Raw genomic sequence first — 26819 nt, 5'->3', positions numbered from 1 at the left:
TGAGGGGAATGAGGGTGGGGATGAGAGGGTGCAAGGAAAGAAAGACTCCCATATTTACCTAAAAAAATAAATAAAATAAAAGGCTTCATTTTTCTCCATTTCTCTGGACAACTCTGCTATTCTTTAGTGAAAACAACTATGATTTTATATGAGTAAAAGCATGTGGGGTCCCAGACTAAATACCAAGCTGCAATTTAATCACAAAGTTATGTTACATTTAATAAAGAGTAAGCATAGAGCTTAAGTAGTTTATGAATCCTGAGAAACTCCTGAGATTTAATTACCTTTAATATGCAGCCTGGGACTACACTCCCCTATTTGTAATTATTATTGCTAAAAGATGACACTGGTTTTTAGAGAGAGGATTGAACTAAAATAAGATGTTTCTTAAAGAACTTACACAATTCCTGGCCCTGGCAGAACACACTGAAAGATTTTTAAAAAGAGACCAAGAGAGAAGCCACAAAGGAAAAAGACTAAGTTATATAATTAAACTAACACATCAGCCCTTCATAGAACAATCCGCAATGACACACGGAGGAATCAGAAGACAGGGATTGAAGCAAATAATCACCAGCAACCGAAAACTGGCAAATCACTTAATGCTTTCCTTTTCTCACTTGGAAAATGCACATTTTCAGGAGCTCTCCTCCACTAGCTAGAAGGGATACTGCCCAATTCATGAATTGTTTAATAAAACCAACTAGATCTTCAAAAACATAAAATAAAAATAGAAAATAAAAATAAATAAAGTGCATATTCTCATCCCTTCTTCCCAAGGATAGAGTTAAAAGAAATATTTTTTTTCTTGTAAGCATATAGGGCCTTTTGTGAGGCACTATGAAATGTAAGGTTATTTACTAATGCAGTGGATGTAGCGAACAGCCTAGGCTCTGTCGAACCAGGACTAGACATCAGAAATCCTGAAAACCTCGTTTAGTGAGCCTATAGAGTAATGACCACCAAAATGATTAAAATCATGTTTTTATTACAAGTGTTGATGAGGATGTGCAGAAAAAGGAACCCTCTTGCACTGTCGGTGGAAATGCAAACTGGTGCAGCCACTGTGGAAAACAGTATGGAGGTTCCTCAAAAAATTAAAAATAGAACTACCCTATGACCCAGGAATTCTACTACTGAGCATTTACAAAAAGAATATGAAAACACTAATTAGAAAAGATACACACTTCGGAGGCGGAGCAAGATGGCGGAGGAGTAGGAGACCAGGATTTCGTCTGGTCTCAGGAATTCAGCTGAATAGGGATCAAACCATTCTGAACACCTACGAACTCAACAGGAGATCGAAGAGGAGAGTAGCAACAACTCTCTGAACAGAGAAGCGACCACTTACTGGAAGGTAGGACGCGCGGAGAAGTGAATCCGAGGCGATATTCGGGAGGATAGACGGCGGGGGAGGGGGCCTCCGGCCGCTTCTGGCAAGTGCTAGAGCCGCGGAGCACAAAATCGGAACTTTTAGAGCTGGCTCCGCTGAGGCACATCGCTCCAGTGGCTAAGGGGGAGATGGAAACCTCGCGGGACAATGTGGTCTCAGGACCCTCGGGGTCACAGAAAGACCGGGGGTGCCTGAGTGCGGCAGAGCTCCCAGGTATCGGAGCGGGGAAGCCGGCTGCAGAGACAGAACCGAGGCGCGGGCTCTCAGCTCGGGGTGGCCATAAACTGTGATCGGTGACAGTCGGGCCACTGCTCCTCCAGCAGGGACCGAACAAGCGGCAGAGCCGGGGAGACTCCCCTTCCTCCTGTGGGAGGAGCGGCGCGGGAGCGCACCGCAGGGATCTGCTGGGTTTGGAGACTCCACACGGGGTCGGGTGCCAGAGATAGAAACGCTCGGTCACAGGCCGGGTGAGCGCGGAGTGCGGCCGGAGACCGGGAGACGGGAGTGACGGCTTTTCTCTGGGGGCGCACTGAGGAGCGGGGCCCTGAGTTCTCAGCTCCTCCGGGCGGAGATTGGGAGCCACCATTTTCACTCTATTCCTCCAAAGCTGTACCAAGAGCTTGCAGGGAACAAAAACTCCCAAGAGCAAACCCGAGCCGATTGCTTAGCCCGGACTGACAAGGGCGGGGCAATTCCGCCTCCGCAAAGACATTTGGGAACCACGGCAACAGGCCCCTCCCCCAGAAGATCAGCACGAACAGCCAGCAAACCAAGACCAAGTTTACCGATCAAGGAGAACGGGAGAACTCCAGCGCTAGGGGAATACTGCACATAGAATTCATGGCTTTTTTTTACCATGATTCATTAGTTTTTCAAAGTTAATTTTTTTTAACTATTTTATTTTGAATTTTTCTTTTTCCCTTTTTCGACCAACATCTTATCAATCCCTTTTTTAAAAAACATTTTTTATTTTTCATTTTTAGAGTCATATTTTATCCCTTCATAGTAGTTACCCTTATTTTTGGCATATATATATAAGTTGTTCTCTCTTTAAAATTTTGAGATACAGTTTCTTCTAACAGATCAAAATACACCCTAAATCACTAGTATATGGCTTTGTTCTAGTCTCCTGCCTGATCACATTCTCTCCCTTTTTTCTCCTTTCATTTTTTAAATCTTTCTTTTTTCAAACAACTTCTTATCTTATCAATTCCTTTTATAAAATCTTTTATAATTTTCATCTTTACATTCACCTTCCATCCCTTCACTGTATCAACCATTATTTTGTACATATATGAGTCTTTCTTCCTTTAAAATTTTAGCAGGCACTTTCTTCTAACAGACCAAAATATGCCCAAAATCTAGTGTGTAGCACTGATCTATGCACTAGCCTGATCATACTTGATCATATTCTGTTTTGTTTTGCTCTGTTTTTGTTTGTTTTTATCTTTTTCTTTTTCCTTTTTTTTTTTTTCTTTTTCTTTCTTCTTTCTTTCCCTTTCTTGTCCCCTGGTTTCAGGTCTTTTCTGATTTGTATAGAGTATGTTTGCTGGAGATGTTGTTAACCTGTTAGCATTCTGGTCTCTCATTCATCTATTCTCCTCTGGACAAAATAACAAGACAAAAAAAAAATCACCTCAGCAAAAAGAACAAGAGGTAGGACCCTCTGCCAGGGACCTCCTCAACACTGACATTAGTACCATGTCAGACCTAGAGTTAAGAATCATGACTTTAAAGATACTAGCTGGGCTTGAAAAAAGCGTGGAAGTTATTAGAGAAACCCTTTCTGGAGAAATAAAAGAAATAAAATCTAACCAAGTCGAAAACAAAAAGGCTATTCAGGAGGTGCAATCAAAAATGGGGGCACTAACTGCTAGGATAAATGAGGCAGAAGAAAGAATCAGTGATATAGAAGACCAAATGATGGAAAATAAAGAGGCTGAGAAAAAGAGAGAGAAACAACTACAGGACCACGAGGGCAGAATTCGAGAGATAAGCGATACCCCCTTAAGTATAAGACGAAACACATTAGACGAAACAACATTAGAATAATTGGGATCCCAGAAGAAGAAGAAAGAGAGAGGGGGCAGAAGATATATTGGAGCAAATTATAGCAGAGAACTTCCCTAATGTGAGGAAGGAAACAGGCAGCAAAATCCAGGAGGCACAGAGAACCCCTCTCAAAATCAATAATAATAGGTCAACACCCCGACATCTAATAGTAAAACTTACGAGTGTCAGAGACAAAGAGAAAATCCTGAAAGCAGCTCGGGAGAAGAGATATGTAACCTACAATGGTAGAAACATTAGATTAGCAACAGACCTAACCACAGAGACCTGGCAGGCCAGAAAGGACTGGCATGAGATCTTCAGAGCACTAAACGAGAAAAATATGCAGCCAAGAATACTATATCCAGCTAGGCTCTCATTGAAAATAGAAGGAGAGATAAAAAGCTTCCAGGACAAAAACTAAAGGAATTTGCAAACACAAAACCAGCCCTCCAAGAAATATTGAAAGGGGTCCTCTAAGCAAAGAGAGAGCCTAAAAGCAGCATAGATCAGAAAGGAACACAGACGATATAAAGTAACAGTCACCTACAGGCAATACAATGGCACTAAATTCATCCCTTTCAATAGTTACCCTGAATATAAATGGGCTCAATGCCCCAATCAAAAGACACAGGCTATCAGATTGGATTAAAAAACAAGACCCATCAATATGCTGTCTGCAAGAGACTCATTTTAGACCCAAAGACACTCCCAGATTGAAAGTGAGGGGGTGGAAAACCATTTACCATGCTAATGGACACCAAAACAAAGCTGGGGTGGCAATCCTTATATCAGACAAATTAGATTTTAAAACAAAGACTGTAATAAGAGAAGAAGAAGGACACTATATCCTACGTAAAGGGTCTATCCAACAAGAAGATCTAACAACTGTAAATATCTATGCCCCTAACACGAGAGCAGCCAATTATATAAGGCAATTAATAACAAAAGCGAAGAAACACATTGACAACAATACAATAATTGTGGGGGACTTTAACACCTCCCTGACTGAAATGGACAGATCATCTAAGCAAAAGATCAACAAGGAAATAAAGACTTTAAATGACACACTGGACCAAATGGCCTTCACAGACATATTCAGAAGATTCCATCCCAAAGCAATGGAATACACATTCTTCTCTAGTGCCCATGGAACATTCTCCAGAATTGATCACATCCTAGGTCACAAATCAGGTCTCAATCGGTACCAAAAGATTGGGATCATTCCCTGCATATTTTCAGACCACAATGCTTTGAAACTAGAACTCAATCACAAGAGGAAAGTCGGAAAGAACTCAAATACATGGAGGCTAAAGAACATCCTACTAAAGAATGAATGGGTCAACCAGGAAATTAAAGAAGAATTAAAAAAATTCATGGAAATCAATGAAAATGAAAACACAACTGTTCAAAATCTTTGGGACGCAGCAAAGGCAGTCCTAAGAGGAAAGTATATAGCAACACAAGCCTTTCTCAAGAAATAAGAAAGGTCTCATATACACAACCTAAACCAACACCTAAAGGAGCTAGAGAAAGAACAGCAAAAAAAGCCTAAACCCAGCAGAGAAGAGAAATAATAAAGATCAGAGCAGAAATCAATGAAACAGAAACCAAAAGAACAGTAGAACAGATCAACGAAACTAGGAGCTGGTTCTTTGAAAGAATTCACAAGATTGATAAACCCCTGGCCAGACTTATCAAAAAGAACAGAGAAATGACCCAAATCAACAAAATCATGAATGAAAGAGGAGAGATCACAACCAACACCAAAGAAATACAAACAATTATAAGAACATATTATGAGCAACTCTATGCCAGCAAATTAGATAACCTGGAAGAAATGGGTGCATTCCTAGAGATGTGTCAACTACCAAAATCGAACCAGGAAGAAATAGAACCTGAACAGACCTATAACCACTAAGGAAATTGAAGCAGTCATCAAAAATCTCCCAGCAAACAAAAGCCCAGGGCCAGATGGCTTCCCAGGGGAATTCTACTAAACATTTAAAGAAGAATTAATACCTATTCTCCTGAAACTGTTCCAAAAAATAGAAATGGAAGGAACACTTCCAAACTCATTTTATGAGGCCACCATTACCTTGATCCCCAAACCAGACAAAGACCCCATCAAAAAGGAGAATTACGGACCAATATCCTTGATGAACATGGATGCAAAAATTCTCACCAAAATACTAGCCAATATGATCCAACAGTCCATTAAAATGATTATTCACCATGACCAAGTGGGATTTATCCCTAGGCTGCAAAGTTAGTTCAACATCTGCAAATCAATCATTGTGATACAATACATTAACAAAAGAAAGAACAAGAATCCTATGATCCTCTCAATAGATGCAGAAAAAGCATTTGACAAAGTACAGCATCCTTTCTTGATCAAAACTCTTCAGAGTATAGGGATAGAGGGTACATACCTCAATATCATAAAAGCCATCTATGAAAAACCTACAGCGAATATCATTCTCAATGGGGAAAAGCTGAGAGCTTTCCCCCTAAGGTCAGGACCGCGGCAGGGATGTCCACTCTCACCATTGCTATTCAACATAGTATTAGAAGTCCTAGCCACAGCAATCAGACAACAAAAAGAAATCAAAGGCCTCCAAATCGGCAAGGAGGAAATCAAACTCTCACTCTTTGCAGATGATATGATACTTTATGTGGAAACCCCAAAAGACTCCACCCCAAAACTGCTAGAACTCATACAGGAATTCAGTAAAGTGGCAGGATATAAAATCAATGCACAGAAATAAGTGGCATTCCTATACACCAACCACAAGACAGAAGAGAGACAAATCAAGGAGTCGATCCCATTTACAATTGCACCCAAACCATAAGATACCTAGGAATAAATTTAACCAAAGAGGCAAAGGATCTGTACTCAGAAAACTATAAAATACTCAGGAAAGAAATTGAAGAAGACACAAAGAAATGGAAAAACGTTCCATGCTTGTGGATTGGAAGAACAAACATTGTTTGTTCCCGAATAGCCAGAGGAATGTTGAAAAAGAAAAGCAAAGCTGGCGGCATCACAATTCCGGACTTCCAGCTCTATGACAAAGCTGTCATCATCAGGACGGTATGGTACTGGCACAAAAACAGACACATAGATCAATGGAACAGAATCGAGAGCCCAGAAATGGACCCTCAACTCTATGTTCAACTCATCTTTGACAAAGCAGGAAAGAATGTCCAATGGAAAAAAGACAGTCTCTTCAACAAATGGTGTTGGGAAAATTGGACAGCCACATGCAGAAGAATGAAACTGGACCACTTCCTTACACCACACACAAAAATAGACTCCAAATGGTTGAAAGACCTAAACGTGAGACAGGAGTCCATCCAAATCCTAAAGGAGAACACAGGCAGCAACCTCTTCGACCTCAGCCACAGCAACTTCTTCCTAGAAACATCGCCAAAGGCAAGGGAAGCAAGGGCAAAAATGAACTATTGGGATTTCATCAAGATAAAAAGCTTTTGCACAGCAAAGGAAACAGTCCACAAAACCAAAAGACAACTGACAGAATGGGAGAAAATATTTGCAAATGACATATCAGATAAAGGGCTAGTATCCAAAATCTATAAAGAACTTATCAAACTCAACACCCAAAGAGCAAATAATCCAATCAAGAAATGGGCAGAAGACATGAACAGACATTTTTCCAAAGAAGACATCTAAATGGCCAACAGACACATGAAAAAGCGCTCAACATCACTCGGCATCAGGGAAATCCAAATCAAAACCTCCATGAGATACCACCTCACACCAGTCAGAATGGCTAAAATTAACAAGTCAGGGAACGACAGATGTTGGTGGGGATGTGGAGAAAGGGGAACCCTCCTACACTGTTGGTGGGAATGCAAGCTGGTGCAGCCACTCTGGAAAACAGTATGGAGGTTCCTCAAACAGTTGAAAATAGAGCTACCATACGATCCAGTAATTGCACTACTTGGTATTTACCACAAAGATACAAATGTAGGGATCTGAAGGGGTACGTGCACCCCAATGTTTATAGGAGCAATGACCACAATAGCCAAACTGTGGAAAGAGCTAAGATGTCCATCGAAAGATGAATGGATAAAGAAGAACTGGTATATATACACAATGGAATATTATGCAGCCATCAAAAGGAATGAGATCTTGCCATTTGCAAAGACATGGATGGAACTGGAGGGTGTTATGCTGAGTGAAATAAGTCAATCAGAGAAAGACATGTATCATATGACCTCACTGATATGAGGAAATCTTAATCGCAGGAAACAAACAGGGTTGCTGGAGTGGTGGGGGGTGGGAGGGATGGGGTGGCTGGGTGATAGACATTGGGGAGGGTATGTGCTATGGTGAGCGCTGTGAATTGTGCAAGACTGTTGAATCACAGATCTGTACTTCTGAAACAAATAATGCAATATATGTTAAGAATAAAAAAGAAGTAGTTAGCAGGAGGGGAAGAATGAAGGGGAGTAAGTCGGAGGGGGAGACGAACTATGAGAGACGATAGACTCCGAAAAACTAACTGAGGGTTGTAGAGGGGAGGGGGGTGGGGGAATGGGTTGGCCTGGTGATGGGTTTAAAGAGGGCACGTTCTGCATGGAGCCCTGGGTGTTATGCACAAACAATGAATCATGGAACACTACATCAAAACTAATGATGTAATGTATGGTGATTAACATAACAATAAAAAAATTTTTTAAAAAGAATAGAGAAACAAAAAAAAGAAAAGATACACGCTTCCCTATGTTTATTGCATCATTATTTACAACAGACAAATTATGAAAGCAGCCCAAGTGTCCATTGATAGATGAATGAACAAAGAAAAAGTGATACATACACACACACACACACACACACACACACACACACATATATATATAAAAGGGAATGCTACTTGGCCATATAAAAGAATGAAATTTTGTCATTTGTCATTTGCAACAACATGGATGGACCTAGAATATAATGCTAAGTGACATAAGTCAGAGAAAGACAAATGCCATATGATTTCATTCATATGTGGAGTTTAAGAAGCAAAACAAACAAAAATACCCTTTTTGTTTGTTTGTTTGTTTAAGACTCTTAACTGTAGAGAACAAACTGATGGTCACCAGCGGGGAGGTGGGGGGGATGGGTAAAATATGTGATGGGGATTAAGAGCACACTTATCATGATGAGCACTGGGTGATGAATGGAAGTGCTGAGTCACTATTTTGTGCACCTGAAACTAATATAACACTGTACGTTAACTACACTGGAATATTTTTTATAAACTGAAAAAAAATCATGTTTTTATTTACAAAATACCTCTCTCTAACCAACCTGCCTGTATGATGCCTTACAAATGTAAGTTCCAAAACATTCTGAATGCACTAAAATGGAAGAGAATCTGGGATAAAATGTGTGGTGGGAGTGGAGAGGACCAAGTTACAGAACAATTTCTATGGAATGAAAAACCTATACACATAAGTGATTTCTGCTAGAAAAGTGCCTTGGAAGGACAGAGTGGTAAACTTCTAGGTATTGATCCTGGGAGGAATATGCAGCCTTTTATTTTTTTTCATACTTCTATAATATTCAAATGGACATGCATACTTCTATATTTAAATCAATATATTTATAAAAGAAATCACTTGAAACATTCCACCGTCAAGCAGTTGGGGAGATAAAAGAAAAGAAAGAGAATAGAAAGAGACCCTTGTTCTTTCCTTCACTCATTCAAATATTCAAACATTTCCTGAGCTCCTACTGTGCGCTAAGAAAGATTCCGGAAAAAAAAAAAAAGAAAAAGAAAAAGAAAGTTTCTGGAGGTAGTGAGCACAGGAGTGAACTAAACAAAGTCATGGCCAACCTGGCATGTAGTGCCAGCAAGTGGAACTGAAGATAAATTCACACGGGCATGTATGCAGACTGCTAGATGGGGGTGGCGGTGGGTTTGGAGCAAGGGAGTGACTGATCACTCCAGCCACTTCCATCACTAGTAGGTTCAAGGGGGCAAAGGAAGAAGCAGGGAGATCAGAGGAGGTGGTCGCAATAATCCAATAATCCAGGGAAGAAAAGATCACGTACCGAACCCAGCTAGTGGCCGTGGAGGTGAGAGGTGACCAGATTCTGCATATGTTCTAAAGGTTGAGCCAAGGGCATATGGTGACAGACCAGAGGTGGAATGTGAAAGAAGGAAAAGACATTGAGAATGACTCCCAGATTTTTTATCTAAGCAATGAACTTGCAATTTATCAAGGAGAAGACTGAACATGAGTTTTTTTGAGGGTTGGGAGGAATTTTGGAAAAGCCTATTTGTCAGCCAAGGGGAAATGCTGAGTGGGAAGCAGACATGAGTCTGAGGTTTGGGGTGAGATCCAGCCTGGAGATACGTACTTGGAGGTTATGTTGAAAAATATATTTTAAAAAATATTTTCATACTTTCTCACTTTATTCCATTTGCTACACCTAACCAAGATCTTAAGGCTACTAAGTAGTACAGTAGGTCCAGAGTCAGCGTTTCTGATTATTAGTCCAATAAACTCAACATGGGAGCCCATTGACATATTTGACCTTGGTTTTTATCAAACCACTGAGCAAATAAAGTAAAACTCAAGTATTGAATTTTAGGTAGATATGATAGACGCTCACTCACCTAAGTATAAGAGTAGGTCTCAAAGAGCTGAATGATTCTTGTGATTGCCTGTGCCATTGAGATTTCTAGAGCTAAATATAAAGCTCCCCTGTAACAGATATGCCACCAGATTATCTGTGGCGTCTAAGAAAATGAGCACATTAATTATAAGAATGGCACAAGGATTGACATGCCAACATCTTTAAAAACACCTTTGGAGCCCAAGACCATTCTTTACCACCTTGGGGTAGACTATTCACATATTAAGCAACTGTATAACTTCTTGCTAATGAAGTTATGCAAGCTGCGTTTGCAATCCATAAAGGGGTAAGATAGTAAGACACCTTTCCCAGATGTCATGCAGGCATGTGGTGGTAAGACAATATCGTCATTTAGGGCAGTTATTCGCAAAGACCCTCAAATTCTTTCAAGGAGGTCTTTTGCTTACATATAAAAACAACTGAGGGGCGCCTGGGTGGCTCAGTTGTTAAGCATCTGCCTTCGGCTCAGGTCATGATCCCAGGGTCCTGGGATCGAGCCCCGCATCGGGCTCCCTGCTCAGCGGGGGAGCTGCTTCTCCCCCTCCCACTCCCCCTGCTTGTGTTCCCTCTCTGTCTCTCTCTGTCAAATAAATAAGTAAAATCTTTAAAAAATAAAAAATAAAAACAATTGAGTGTTTGACTGTCAATTGGGTTTCCAACCAATCCTGTTAGAAGCTTAGGCAAAAGTAGATCAGCTCATCTGGTCTGGTTCGGTTCACACTTGATCTTAGCCAAAAGGCAGAGAAGCGATGGTCTGGTCTGGTTTGGTTCAAAAAGAAACAACAGTATTCCTCTGAAACGGCCTCTCATTTGCTAAAGTGTTTCTTCTTATCAACAGGGACGCCTTTGCAGCCATCGTGGCTTTACAGTGTGAGGAAATTTACCTTCAGGAAAAAGCCAAAGGGGAGGAACACAGCTGTTGAAGAGCAAGGAGGAAAACCTCAGGCATGCACGTGACCTGCTGGAATACATTCGATGTTTTTGCAGAGGCACTCTTTGGGATGTCCACCCAGTGCCAAGTTCACGTTGTGCCGAGCCAGCAGCAGGACAGCCCAGGGTCCACACTACTGCCTAGGCTTCCTCCCCCCACCCCACTCCCTTTGGCGGAAGCCAATGGAAGAAATCCTGGCGACCATATCTGCATCAGCCCAGCACACACAATGCCACAATGCTTTCAACGACAGCCTCTTACGGTCTGTTTTCTTCTCTTTAAGATTCATAACTAGATTTCTGTGATCCCCATGGCCCCTCTTCCAGCTCTTTAGCTCTAGAGTGGAAAACATTTCCAAGAAGACCCAGCAATCTCCCTTTACCTGTTAGCTTTGTCTGTTCCAGCTACACAACTGAAAGTTGAACCAGACATGGGATCTTAAGGAGATGCGATGTTTGTGCATGCGCCTGGATGTATTTAGGGTATTTGCATGCCATCAAGCACCACCAAAACTAATCGATTGGGCATCGTGCATTCCAAATAAGCAGAGAGAACAGAATTCCATGAAGGTCTTCTGGACATGGATGCAAATAGAACCACAAATAGAAGCAGTCTGGCCCCATCCCATCTGTGACTCAGAGGCAGGGAGAACTGCCCTGGGGGCTTTGAAATATGCCCAAAGTGTCCCAATTTCAGGTGTGCTTGCCCCTCCTTTGAAAGTGTGTTGTAGAGTTGAAGGAGAAAAAAAATGAGAAGAAACCTGCTTAAAAATCCACCTCACTTGGATGGTTTTCAGTTGAAGCGTTTTGAGCATGGAGGAACCCTTCAAAATGGTTTTCGAAACGTAACTGCTAATTAGGACCCAAAATGACTGTGAAATTGTACTAGAGACTCAAACTGATGCTCTTGGAAATCCCGACTTGACTGGCAGGGAAGTCACACCTCCTGTCCTCTCCTCAGACAGGAGACACGAGTCACCTCTCTGAGGTGGCCGGCATTTCCAATTAATGGAAACCACCACAGCAGCTGATGGGTTTGTGTCATCCTTTGGTCATGCTACCTGTAATTTAGTGAGTCTGTCAGGATGATGAAGAGACATGGGCTATTTTCTCTCCCTTCTTGGATCTGTCAATCCAGTGTCTTCTTTGTAAAAAGCAGGACACTCTCCGCAGGCTGCCTGTAGCCCCGGTATCAAGTCAGGTTGCCCAGAGGATCTGTTTGGAAGCTCATCTCCACTGTCGATGAGTGGTCCACCCGTCGCTGACACTTCGCTAGCAACCCTTTCTCACATGCATGGCTTACGCAGAAGCGCGGTGCCTTCCACACAAAGCATTAGCATCCATAGCTGCCAAGGCTTGAATCTTCTGGACATGGACGTTCATGGTGGACTCACGCTCATGCTACATCATAGGCACAGTAGGCTCTGGTAGAGTGCTTAATGGAATCAAACAAAAATATGACACTCACTGTGTAATTCTTTCCTGTTGTTGACAGCAAGCTGTTTCTTTCAACCATACACAGCTTTGTATCTTTGATCAAGAATGGAAACACAAACCAGTCAGAGTTTGGCTGGAGGATTCAGCAGCCTCTTTGAAGCTCTAGATAAGCTCTAATTTGGAACGAGGGCTTTGGTTTGTGCAGGGAGGGAGCCTCTGCAGAGCCTTGTAAATATGTCTTTCTATCTTAGGGTGCCACGTTCCCCTCAAATCTAAGTGCTGTTTTGTAGGAGCTCAAAGATTAGCTTCTGTATCTTTGCTCTCAACTGGGGACACAGAACAAAGCCTGGGATTCGGAGGAAAGTTTGGGTTGAAATCCACATTGCAGTGCAGATTTGCTTGGAGGGGAGGAGCGTGTCTTCCGTACCTAAACAGTGTTTTCCAACCCCAGTCTGACATACCCCCAGTATGTCTCCACTTATCTCAGCAAGGATCAGACAAATTCTCAAAAACAGAATTTCAATAAGCTACTTTCATTATAGCTTAAAATTTTTAGAGTAACTGTATATTCCACACAATGGGCCTATCCATTTACTTGTAGGCAGAGCTACCTCCCAATGGGGCCAACAAGGACCACAGAGCTTGCTGCTCATTAGAAATGACCCTGGAGCATTCACCTAATTTTGGTTTTCTCAACTACCAAGTAGAAAGAATAATCCCCATCTACCTATAGCTGTTTGGTAGACTTAAATGACTTTTTATATAGGCCACTGTGTGGTTACAGACTGACTCATTCAAGCATCTATTACAAAATAATTGAATAAACCTGTCTTGAAACCTCTTACATATAAATAGGATGTGACTGGAGCTTTTGACACAAATACTGAAAGTGTTGAGGCAAATGGACTTGGAGAATGTAATTTCTACCTAAAACCTAGCACCTACCATGTACAAGCATGTTAAAGAATTTTCCCGAATACAGCCTCATGTACCCCTCATGAAAACCTTAGAGACACATGTTACCGTCCACTGTTGCAGATGAGGAGGCTGAAGCATGAAGAGCCTTTATCAATTGTCCATGGTCCTGCTGCTCCTGAATCATGGACTGGCTGTGGGGCCACTAAAAGGGGCTTATCTACACACAGGTCTGCCCCCTCTCAGCCTCCTCCCCTGCCACTCATCCCTACTGGGAAAACCCAATTCCCTAGAACCAAACTTGACTATAAAATTTAGAAAATTTAGGTCTGGAGACCAGCACAGACCCCGCCCCCAGCCCTCAGAATTGCTACCTGACTCCACTGTAAGCCTGAGGAACATCCCACTGGGGAAAGCTCCCACCTGCTGGGTTGGGGGCCGGGAACCTCTCGGATGCATTGGCTCTCTGCATTCCATCGCTCCCAGATGCCCAGGCACAGATAGTCACTTGCCCGTTTGCTGGAGCCCATGTCCCCTTATAAGTCCTCAAATCCAGGTGATCCACGAACATGGAATAAACAAAAATGCAAACCAAGAACACTTCTGCTGTTTCTTTGGCCAACTTTGTAGCAATAGTTTAAACACCAGTTTTGTAAGGGGCAGGAAATTATGAAGAACAAAATGTCTGCTTTTAAAAATCTACCTTCATGGGAATGCAAGCGGGTGCAGCCACTCTGGAAAACAGTATGGAGGTTCCTCAAAAAGTTGAAAATAGAGCTACCATATGATCCAGCAATTGCACTACTGGGTATTTACCCCAAAGATACAAATGTAGGGATCCGAAGGGGTACGTGCACCCCAATGTTTATAGCAGCAATGTCCACAATAGCCAAACTGTGGAAAGAGCCAAGATGTCCATCGACAGATGAATGGATAAAGAAGATGTGGTATATATACACAATGGAATATTATGCAGCCATAAAAAAAACCAAAATCTTGCCATTTGCAATGTCATGGATGGAACTAGAAGGTATTATGCTGAGCGAAATAAGTCAATCAGAGAAAGACATGTGTCATATGATCTCACTGATATGAGGAATTTTTAATCTCAGAAAACAAACTGAGGGTTGCTGGAGTGGTGGGGGTGGGAGGGATGGGGTGGCTGGGTGATAGACATTGGGGAGGGTATGTGCTATGGTGAACGCTGTGAATTGTGCAAGACTGTTGAATCACAGACCTGTACCTCTGAAACAAATAATACATTATATGTTTAAAAAAAAAGATAGTAGGAAGGGAAAAATGAAGGGGGGGGAAATTGGAAGGGGAGACAAACCATGAGAGACTATGGACTCTGAGAAACAAACGGGGGTTCTAGAGGGGAGGGGGGTGGGGGGATGGGTTAGCCTGGTGATGGGTATTAAAGAGGGCACGTATTGAATGGAGCACTGGGTGTTATAAGCAAACAATGAATCATGGAACACTACATCAAAAACTAATGATGTACTGTATGGTGATTAACATAATAAAATAAAATTTAAAAAAAAAACTACCTTGAGCAACGTGAAAGTAATTGTTGATTAAGCTGAAGAAATTCCCTGCTAAGTTTAATAACAAAGGTCTAAGATTTAAGGTTATAATGAGGAAGGAAACAGTGCTGAATCCATCATTAAATTACTGTGGATCCGAATACCTGTGATTAAGATTAGTCCTTGGCCATTCAAAGCTGCTTACACACACACAAACACACACACACAGTCACTCAAGATAAAGTATAAAAAGAAGCAGAATTCTGAAAAGTAAGACAGCAATGAAAAGCAAAGACCAAAATAGCTACATTTCCCACAAGCTCATTTGTAAGAGTCATACTACTGAATAGAAAAGATGAATGAACGAAGAAGTGTTTTTATCTAGAGATGTGTCCACTTCTGATTGCATAATTGAAAAGACACGAGATGGGGCTGCATAAACCCTCATCTATGTGCACATCCATCCATTTGCCCTCGAAAGAACTAACCAGAACTGAGTACACCCACAGATCTGCACGGGATATGCACGGATACCAAAGCTAACAAGTTCTTATGCCTTCTTGCTCAGTGACAGCTAATGTTGAGGAAGGCATCTGCAGATGGGACATCAAGTATATGGAGTCTTGTGCAAGAAGAAATTGAAAAGGAACGACCTAAAGTCCTATTAGTTATGATACTCCACTGCTCATTCCAGGGCAGAATTGTATGGTAAAGAAAATATAGAGAAGCCCCTAGAAAAACTGAGCCGATCAGAACCACAACCATTTGTGCCCCACAAACCCAGCTTCATGACCCCCGAAAATTGCATTTTGTTTTGGCCTTCTCTGCATGTCTGAACTTCATGGTTAATTTTTAGTGGTCAGGCTTAATAATAAAAAATGCTGAATTACTTACCAAAAGCTAGAGAGAAAACACTGCATATAGGATAATCTCAGAGATCAAAGTTGCGCTCTGCTATAAATAACAGCAGTATCTATTTGTTTCCATCTGCTAGGGCATGGAAAAATTGAGTATTTTTTGAAGACTTGCTCTTACAAAACAACTAGCAGGTGCTTAATCTGCAAGATTAAAAGGATATGAATGAGATCTTCATCATGGCTATAGATTGCCGTGTGAAGCTGATCTTCTAAGTACAATAACTTCTTGTCTATGGCTTCACATTTTTCTCCAAGTTCTGCAGAAAGGATGCAAGATTCCTGGCCAGAGAAAAAGAAAAAGATCACTTGTAAGCTATTGACTTTTTCAGGACCATGAGAACATCTGTACTTTACCCAGTGGTACCCAGAGGGAAGATTTCCCAGCAGAGCCCCCCCCCCCCCCGCCCCACCACCAAGCTTCTGCATGCCAGGAGAATCATGCCAGAACCTTGGTCTTCCATGGAGGTCATTCTTGAGAAGATATGAACCAGTTCCAGGTTATTACCGAATGATAAGCTCCGCAAGTGACCTCCCTTCTCCGGTCATTTCAAAGTGCTCTTTCCAGGATGTCAATTCCTAACATCGAATTATCAAAGGGGAAGCCTGAGTCTCCCAGCTGCATCCGTGGGCAGACTCACAATGTAACAGGAATTCGAACCAAAGTCGGGCTGGGGTGAGTCAGAGGAGCAACCCAGCTGCACCTATAAGAACAGAGCTATTCCTTTAAGGGCACAGGAACCCAATAGGGCACTGGACATGTCTTCACACACTAGTCACAGTGTCTGAAAGTTAGAAAATTAAGACTTTAAATGCCATGAGGTGTGTATTATATATATTAGCAGCCGCTGCCACCAACCCAAGTGTTAATCTGCTCTCCCTCTCACCAGGGCAGAAGCCCCAGAAGAGCAGGCCCGCTGAATGATAGGCCCCATAAGAGCAAGGTGGATGGTGGCCTGCTTACTGTGGGGTCCAGAGGCCCTGACAGATGGCAGGCATGGGGTAGTCATTGGTTCCATGAGTGGACATCTGAGTCTTAGAGCTCTTCCTTCTCAGAGGCTTCCCCTTCAAACTTATATCCCACACATGAACCCTGGACGTGTCCTCTCTATCTCACTTTCCAGCACAAAACCACCACCACAGAGCAGAGTCCAAACTCGGCTCCTTCACAACCGGCCACAGGGCTCACACCAGTTGTGCTCCCTCTTACACACAATCTAATTTTGGCCAACTGGATGGCCCTATTGCCTCCGGTCACACTATTCTTCCAGCCATTCTTATATGCGTTAGGTTCTCACGAGTGAAGGTAAAACCTCTACATGCACGGGCTATCCATTCATTCCACACCTTCAAGCGCAATAACTGGACTTGGAAAAGAAAAGAATAAACAAGGTCAAAAAAAATGAGGAAGGGAAATAGAATTTTAGAACAAAGGGAAAGGAAAAAAGCAGCATTATGCTTAGTGAGATAAGCCAGACAGAGAAAGACAAATATTGCATGATACCACTTCTGTGTGGATTCTATAAAAGCTGAATTTGTAGAAACAGAGTGTAGAATGGTGGTTACCAGGGCCTGGGGTGTGGGGGTGGGGAGATGTTGTTAAAAGGGACAGACTTGCACCTAGAAGATGAATTAAGTCCTGGTTATCTGATACACAGCACAGTGATACAGTCAACAATACTATAGTATAAACTTTGAAAATACTAACAGACTAGATGTGAAAGGTTCTCACCACAACAAAGAAATGATACTTATGTAATGTGATAGAGGTGTTAGCTAACACTAGGGTGGTAATCATATTACCATGTATAAAATGTCCCAAGTCAACAAATTGTACATCTTTTTTTTTCTTTTTTTCTTTTTTCTTTTTCTTGAGAGAGAGAGAGACAGAATGTGTGCATGCACAGGAGTACAGGTTGGGGGTACGCAGAGGGAGGGGGAGAGAGAGAATCTTAAGCAGGCTCCACTCCCAGCACGGAGCCCAATACAGGGCTCGATCTCACATCCGAGATCATGACCTGAGCCGAAACCAAGAGTCCAACACTTAACTGACCGAGCCACCCAGGCGCCCCATGTTATACATCTTAAACTTACACCCTGTTCTACGTCAATTATATTTCAGTAAAAAACCATAATAAATAGACAGATAAAAAGCACCAAAAAGCAAGTCATTAAAATCTAACCCCAAAAAATTAAAAATAAAAATAAATACATACATACATGCATACATACATACAATTTAACCAATGTAAAAGTAATATTTTCTCAACCCGGAGTGAAAGTCTTCAAAGGTATACTAAAAAGAATTTTGCATAAGGGAAAGAATTAAGATATATATTTAGATTAAACTGTAGGGTTACTACAAAAGCTACAATTAATACCCAACAATAACAATGAAATGCCCAGGTGTGGTGATATTTACTGTTAAAAAGGCCTTAGAGATCACGAGTTATGTAACATTATAATTGGAGGCCATGAATAATCATTAAATCCAGATATGTAACTTAATATTCATTATATTAACTCCAGAATGCTTTTGAGTTTATATCCCAGTTGGTCAACTATATTAGAATAGAACAGGGCTAAGGGGAACTATAAATAACTATTGCAAATATTGGAGAAGCCTTTTGTATTGCAAGTAAATGTATAGACAGAAGAAAAAATCTAGTGATAACATCAAATCATTTCAAGGACAAATGGACACAAATGAGAAGGTCTGTGAAGCACTCATGATGGTTTGCCAGTCATTGACCACGGCAGTGATGATGAGAAGCTGGTGAATATATAAAAATCACATATGCATCCTTATTTCACTGATCCTAAAAGTAATCACATTCTCATTCAAAGATGCAGAATTACAGGGCAGACAAATCACACGGAAGTGGAGACAGTGGGCAATAAGCAATGCCACTGTCATGCGTGAAATAAATGAGTCGCGATAAAGAGCATCTGGAAGCAAATGATTGGCGGCCATGAGACTCTGAGTCATACACGAAGGAGAAAAGCATCGTGTTGGGGGGTGGGGGGGGCATGCACATGACTGAAAATACACTTGAAGAGAGGAAAAACACAGGCTCAGAACGCAGAACCAAGGAATTGAAAGCACTTAAGATAGAGGCAAATGACTTAATCCTCACCTTCAGGCTAAAACAAATAGAAATCAAAGCTGAATTAAATTCATTTAAAATATGGCTTTACAGGGGCGCCTGGGTGGCTCAGTTGCTAAGTGTCTGCCTTCGGCTCAGGTCATGATCCCAGGGTCCTGGGATCGAGCCCCGCATCGGGCTCCCTGCTCTGCGGGAAGCCTGCTTCTCCCTTTCCCACTCCCCCTTGTGTTCCCTCTCACGCTGTGTCTCTCTCTGTCAGATAAATAAAATCTTTAAAAAAATATATATGGTTTTACATTTGTCCCCCCAAACAGATAAGCCCCACCTATTTGCCTTTTATATTATGTACAGATAGATATTGATTGCGTGAATCGGGAAAACGATTTCAGACTATGGAGCAAAAACTTTAAATTGTTCATAGCCTGTGATCTATTAATTTCATTTCCTGGAATCTATCACAAAGAAATAAATTTTATTTAGATTTAAATAATTTTTATTAAACCTTTTAAACAAGTATAGAAAATGTTACCTATGTTAAATAAAATATATTTTAATAATGCAAAAGTAATTGCACGAAAAGCATGGGAAAGAATAAATAAAATGTTCAATAATAAAAGGGGTGGTTAAAATAAATTCTGGTATATTTCATTCATATTTAGCCATTAAAATCATCTTTAAGACAGGAATATTTAATGATGAGGCAATATACAATGGAAAAAGCACTAAAATATTGACAATTATTATTTTGAAGGGTGGTGTTATAGAAGATTTTTATTTTCTTCTCCGTACTTTCTTGTATTTTCCACCTCTCTAAAATATAAGAAAGAAAAAAGTTACCGAGGACACTGATTCAAGCCATAACGGAATAGTATGGAAGAAATACACCTGAATATTTTGAAAAGCAAGTTCATAGATTAAAAAGACATAAAGAGGCAAAAAGAAACTCAAAGAACTTATGGTTCTATGATCACTAACGGAAGACCTGACTGGCCCTCTGACACCAGGCTGTTTCCCTAAGTCATAGAATCTCTACGAGGCTCCTGCACAGACCACGACTTGGTGGCCCAACAGACTCTGCTCCTGAACTCCTGGTCCTGTCTGTGACCCAGTTGGGCATTACTTGAGGAGTTTATGGAATCTTGGAAAGAGAACTTATTTAAGACCTCACCTGAGCAGTGACAGCTGATGAAGGGCAGATCTATGTATTTCTACCAACCTGGTGAAAAATTCTGCTCTGTCCAAAGGAATCCTACCCGACCACAGAGACCAAGGTGGGACCAGAGTCATGGGTATAAAGTGAACACAGTTGCAGAGGTCCTGCCTGTTAACCTTAAACTTGAGGGACTAGGCAGAACTTTTGTCTTTTCCATGCTATGCCCAGGTATGGCAGAGTGTACATGTAGCCCCAGCCATACAGCCTTCCAGAAACTTGCCCCTCTGCTCTTTATTACTCCTCCCCCTTGAACCTGGCTGGGCTGGTTGAGAATTGAAGGATTCTTTTCAATGAACAGAACATGGCAAAGGTGACATGCCTGACTCTCATAATAGATGATATGTCTTCTCAGATCACTTGCCCTTGAACCTGGCCTCCATGTTGTGAGGAAGCCCAGAGCCCACGACAAGCCACGTGTGGGTATCTGGTTGAGAGCCCCAGCTAAGGCCCCTGCTGACAGCCAGACATGGACGGGACTAAGTCTTCAGATGATTCCAAGCTCCACGTTCGAGTCATCTACCTGATAGTCAAACAGCGTGGGGCAGAGACAGCCTTTCCTGCAGTGCCCCATTCGAATTCCTGACCCATAGATCCATGCATATTGTAAATGGTTGTTCTAAATCACTAAGTTGGGATGATTTGTCATGCAGTTATAGTAGCTAGCACAGCGGGCTAGACAGGTCATACCCTACACAGGATCCTGTGTGGATAGAGAGGACTGTTGCAGAACGCTAGTAGGAAGCGCGCTGCCTGGATAGAGAGGACTGTTGCAGCACGCTAGTAGGAAGCGCGCTGCCTGGATAGAGAGGACTGTTGCAGCACGCTAGTAGGAGAGTGCGCTCTCGCTGGTTCCTGGCTACTCTCACTGATTTCTAACTAAAGAGCCACCCCAAGACTGACTAGATCTTGAAGCTCAACAACATGCTAATGCCCAGGCTTGTCGCAGATGGGAAGGTCCCAGGCGTGCGGGGAACTGTGGCTCTGAGCTGAGGCATGCAAGAAGATTTTGATGAGCTGCCCCTGCCACCAGATCCCTGGCTCCTGGTCAAATGTGCAGGCAGGGCTATGAAACAGTGCAGACACATATTCTGAGCAATATATCTACTTGCAGTAAGACCAACAGGACCCCACCTCCTTCTACCTTTGGGAGAAATGACTCTTTAGTAGACACTCAACACAGCAAGGTGCTTCTGCCACAAGAGGCAGAAGTAACAGACCAGTGGGTTTCTGTGTTGGTATCTCACACTGGCCTGGGGGCACACTCACTGCATGGAATAAAGGACAATATTGTTGCACTATGTAAATGGTTATGTCCTCCTGCGAACATGAGTGTGCGTTGGCTCCAGTCACATAGGATGGCAAGCGTCTCTTTCGGGGGCATCAAGCGTGCTTTCTCTCTTGCTTTGAGAACACCTTTCCCGAGTGTGTTCTTTTAAGCCAGCGGGTTTTAGGCTTTCCTCAGCAGAGATGCCCTGGCAAGAGAGCGGGGGACTTGACCGCCAACTATCCCCCAATTTCTGATTTTATTCATTTTATCTGTCTAAGCCTTGATGCAAAGCTAAAAACAAGTAAAGGAAATAGGAGCTATTAAAGTGTTTTTTTTTTTTTTTTGCTTGTTTGTCTTAAAAGAAAGGAAACTTCTTTCAAAGAAGTTGTCCTTCCATAAAAGCTTTGGCAGCTCTGGCATTTCTGGTTAAGTAAACTGTAAATCAGCTACACTGTTCAGGAGTCCCCAGCTTGGGATGTAACTGCGTGAAAATGAAGCCCCTTAACCAACACCCACCTTGTTTCCCAGGACATCAAATGCAAGCCTTTATAAAGGGCCACCTCAGTGAGGGCCACTAAGGATGTCATGAACCCTTCCCTGAGGATCTTAATGCCTAGAAACAGAGAGAATTGGAGCTGGCAGGGGGCTTAGGAATGATCTAGTTCAATTCTTCCTTTTATATACACAGAAAGCATCCCAAAGAGTCCCGTGTCTTGCTGAAGGTCACACACTGAGAAAGTGGTGGGTTGGGGTCTACAACATGAGTCTCCCATATCTAGAGGGCTCTTCCCTCCGGATCTGACTTACCCACACGGAGGCAAAACACAGAAAGGGATTTTTGTGGGGCTGGCCCAGGGTGGGAGTGAGGGGCGCTACAAAATGATGACAGAAAGAAATCAGAGAAGTGAACGATGCCTGAAGATATCACCTCTCCTCCCTTCCACGCTTGGACTCTGTGAAATCCACTCTGATTCCTGGAGGGCTCCACGTCATCAAGGGGTGCATCCTCCAGGATTCAGATAGATACGTATCAACTGGAGGTGGTAGTGATGGGCACCAGGACAACCCAGCTGCTGTGGTGAGCTTGGGACTTTTGATCCACATGTCCATAAAACATAAGGCTGGAAGCAGAGGAAAGCAGATGGTCACAGGGGAAGGAAGTGAGTATCTCCTTTCTGAATAAGAATGGGAGAGCCTTGATCTCTCATCTCTTTGATCACCTTGGCAAATTCCAAACTGAACTCTTCAGGCACTGGGCTCCTCTTGGTTTGAAATCTGTAACATTTGCTTCCATTTTTATTATTAAATTAATTATGGCAAAAAAAAAAAAAAACCAAAAAACCAAAAACCCCACATGGCCATATGACTGATACCTGATAATAAAAATATCACCCCACTACAAAGTCACGGGTATTCCTAACTGAAATGGAATTTTGTAGGATTTGCAATTCTGAACAGATAAAGTACAGGTTGTTTGGCATTTCAAAGTGGCTTTGAAAACTCTCCAGTAATTTGTCCCATCAGGCAGTCTCTTCAGCAATTCAAATCAAGACTTTTTCTTTCTGTACCTCCATCCCCTCATTTAGCCCTAGGCGTATTTTCCCTCTGGGTCAGAATGCAGGTAAATGGCCCCATGGCTGAGCATTTCCCCTTCTCCGCCTGGCTAATACCATCTCTCTCTTCAAAACCCCGCAGATTCCACTTCTTCCAGGAATGCTTCTGGATTCCTGAATCTCCTATACCCCCGTGCTCAATTAGGGCTCAAGCTCCGTCCTTCTTCACTGGGCACATACCTACCTGTCTCCCCTACCAGGAGGTGGTGTAATGCCATCCTGCCATTCTTCTAGCCCAGTGACTAATGCCCTTGAGGAAGCTATGCTGTTTCTCAGGTTGCATTACCCATGGCATCATCTAGCCGAAGTATGAAGGGCCAGGAAGGAGGGATCCAGGGCTGTGAGCCAGTCCCGTGTGCCCACCACAGCATTTCCATACAAACGCATCTTTCACTGGCCTCAGAAAAAGCCCCACATCTTCCCTACCGTCCCTCCACATGGGTATGATTTGGGAACACCAACTCAGCCAGGCGGTATTTCAAATGTAATTTGCCTAATTCACCCCATGATCAAAACCTGTAGACTTGAATGTTTGTGCAGAAATTTTCAGCTGGGTTGAATCAGAGCTGATGTCAAATATGTGTCCTACTCACCAAACTCAGGAAGCATGATTTAAAACAGAAAAGAGGATTTCCTTTGTGGGGCAGGATTTTCCCATTGAAATGACGTGCAGCAACATTTATTGACAAAAGTTTATACTCAGATCCAAAAAGGCATTCAGTGGCTCGCCCAAACAGATGCCTAAACATCAGAGTCTGGTGACAACCCGTCATGCGATCCGTGGCCAGGGTCTCCAAGGACTTTTTTCCTTAGTGATATTTCCCATAAACAATGTTAGGTCCTTGCTTGTGACACTTGGAGAATATCAACATTTAACGTTTTAAAACTAGAGCCCATACCCAAAGGGTAGGGAATATATTACATCAAGTAATTGTTTCAAAATAAGCAAGTATCTGGTAACAATATCCCTAAGGCTACCCAATCACCCAGAGTGATCAGGAAATCCTATTGATTATTTTTATTCTGAATAGAAAATGCATGTGGAACAGAAAGCCGTTTAGGTTAAATTGCCAGTTAGCAGATAACACTGCCAACTTTATTTATAAAGGCTCTCACACCTAACAGAGCATACACTTCCAGAAATATTGGTTGTCACTGGTGATCCGCCACAAATGTGAGCAGATGGGCTACACCTTGGGTTGAGTGAGTGGATCGGGAAATTTAAATAGTTGATTTTTTTTTTTTAATGCTGTCAAAAAGAGTTCCAACGAGGGGGGCAGTATGATGTCTGAAATGTGAAAACCTCATAACTGAAGGAAGAATAATAGCTACGATTTAAAAATTAACCCGATACAATCAACAAGGACTTTTTAGGTCTAGATTTCAGGTGGGAAATGTCATTGCGCTGGGCGCTATATATATACTTTAAAGTCATCAACTGCTTTGCCCCTTGCTGGGGAATGGGATCGGTGGTGAAGGAAAGCAGCTCCCACCGTGGAGACCCTAGTCCTTGCTGTAACTCAATTAGCTTACTTAGATCCCTGTTTTCCTTGGTCATGTTAAGGCATCAGCAATAGCTGCCTATCCATGAAAAATATTTAATTCCTGCAGTAAAACTCACAAGCTACATAATAAAGAAAGGACAGGTGACAGAGCAGTCTTCCCTTATAGTTGGCAAGCCATCTGCGTTTACAGATTACTTGAGCCATGGCAGTATTTACATTTTTCTTTAAATTTTAACCCTGCACTGCACATATGCATACCTACAAAAGAAATGTGACTTGAGTCTCATGATGTTTGTTCCGCTGTTAAGTTTCATTCCCACTCCTACAGCTTGAGGTAAACCAGATGTGATTACCACCAACCATGAACTTAGCTGATGCATTAAAGCATTTCCTTAGTTTGGTATTAAAATCACAGTCTTAAATATGTTCCTTTGGGCTGTTTTCCAAAATATCTGCTTGGCAAATACATTCCCAGAATGCTATATGGTTTTCTTTTCCTTTTCCTTTTATTGTCTACATAAAGAATATTTACCTATGACAAACTCTTATCCACACCACAAATGATATCTTGCACATCTATCTGAAATAGACTTCATAAGCACTTGTCTTTCCTCATAAACATTCATTCTATAGTCATTAATGTCAATGAGCAGAGAGGCACGAATTAAGACACTAAAGGCATATCTTTACTACTCCATATAATACAAGTATTCATCCAAATACCCAAGTTATATGGCTACACCCTGAGTAAGTGGGTATTTCTTTTAAAAGCATCCAGATGTTGTGAGTGTTAAGGAAAGCATTTGAAATATTTAGATGTCTTTCGGTCAGAGTGAGCAATAAATTGTCTTCAAGTATCTGCCCACTTATTACAGAGGAGGTGCTGAGAAACAAGTTCTACACAGAACCACTTAACAACAACAAAACACTGATAAAAGAAAGAAGTGGCTGATGATTTGTATAGGCTAATTGGCCTATGGTTTCCAGTTTATATGAAGGGCAATCTTTGAAAAGCTCTATTTTATATTACACGATCATTCAAGAGATCTTGGATTGTTTTCCTTCCGGTACACATCAGTTGAACATCAAAGTCGAATACGGCCAAACTCTATTGGAAACTTTGAGGAAAAATCTATGTGTAAATAATAGTCATACTACCAGCAGGTACTTAAATAAGCTCTATTTAACATAAGCATTCAGATTTGGGGGATAGTGAGTCAGATCCTAAGACCCTTTTGTCAAAAGAAAAATGAGAATGCAACACAGTTGGGGGGATTCCACATAAGGAGAATGTGCTCTGCAAGCTGTGTGTTGCCAAGAAATGCTGAACCACAAACAGTAAAGAGGAAACCAAGAGAACAGAATCAAATGCCAACTTTTATCTGTTCATTTTAGATGAAAAATTTTTGCATTTCTAAATATTTTTTGTAAACTATGCAACTATGAGACTACTAGAATTATTGTTTTTAAATGCCAGGGTTTCGTCCTGGTTCTGGATTGTTACCCTTTACAAGGACAGCATGCTTTACACTCTAAGCAGATCCAGGCTTTCCACCTGCTCAAACTAAAATGGGCAGGAGGTTCTGCCAGCCAGCTTGTGGGGTACAAGGAAGTTCTTGACTCTAACTGTCCCAGCCCCCAACAGGTGAGAGCATCAGATGCAGCCCAGGTAGGACAAGGGGGCAGAGCATTCATTTTCCAGAAATGTGAAACTCTGGTTTTTAAAAATCTCTCAGCTAGGAGCGCCTGGGTGGCTCAGTCATTAAGCACCTTCCTTCAGCCCAGGTCATGATCTCAAGGTCCTGGGATTGAGCCCCGCATCGGGCTCCCTGCTCTGCGGGAAGCCTGCTTCTCTCTCTCCCAATCCCCCTGCTTGTGCTCCCTCTCTTGCTGTGTCTCTGGGTCAAATAAATAAAATCTTAAATAAATAAATAAATAAATAAATAAATAAATAAATATCTCTCGGCTGCTCGGAAGACGCAACTGCATAGCCATCAGATAAGCTTCCTTATGCCATAGGTCACTCCTTGCCAGCTAGGCGGTGACAATTTTCTATTGATCCCTGTGTTCATCCGTGAATGACAAGGAATTTACAAGGTGAAAGAGTCTCCAAGAGCCCCAAGGCCGGTTTCCTCTGAAGCACTGACCTATGTTTAATTAATGAAAAAAATGCCACAGTTAGGCCCCTGGAGCACAGAAAGTGGCTCCATAATTCTCAAAAAGGAGGGAAAGCAGGCCGATGGGAGGGTCATGGAGTCCACTTCCTTTTCTTGGGCAGGTGAAGGAGGC

At 42.1% G+C, this 26819-nt stretch overlaps 1 protein-coding gene across 1 annotated transcript in view; it reads right to left on the bottom strand.

Moving 5' to 3' along the window:
• DISC1 (DISC1 scaffold protein) overlaps positions 1-26819 on the bottom strand; it is a 397155-nt gene that overhangs the window by 6933 nt on the left and 363403 nt on the right. The window contains exon 12 of the mRNA XM_088020224.1: positions 15990-16107. Coding sequence (XP_087876350.1) covers positions 15990-16107 — 118 coding nt within the window. The remainder of the gene's footprint in view (positions 1-15989; positions 16108-26819) is intronic.

The sequence above is a fragment of the Eumetopias jubatus genome, unplaced genomic scaffold (genome assembly GCF_037043125.1).
Source record: "Eumetopias jubatus isolate StellerSeaLion01/CBP00866 unplaced genomic scaffold, mEumJub1_p1.0 scaffold_17, whole genome shotgun sequence".
NCBI lineage: Eukaryota > Metazoa > Chordata > Mammalia > Carnivora > Otariidae > Eumetopias > Eumetopias jubatus.
Note: the sequence above shows the minus strand (reverse complement) of the source record. Positions and strands in the feature narration are given on the sequence as shown.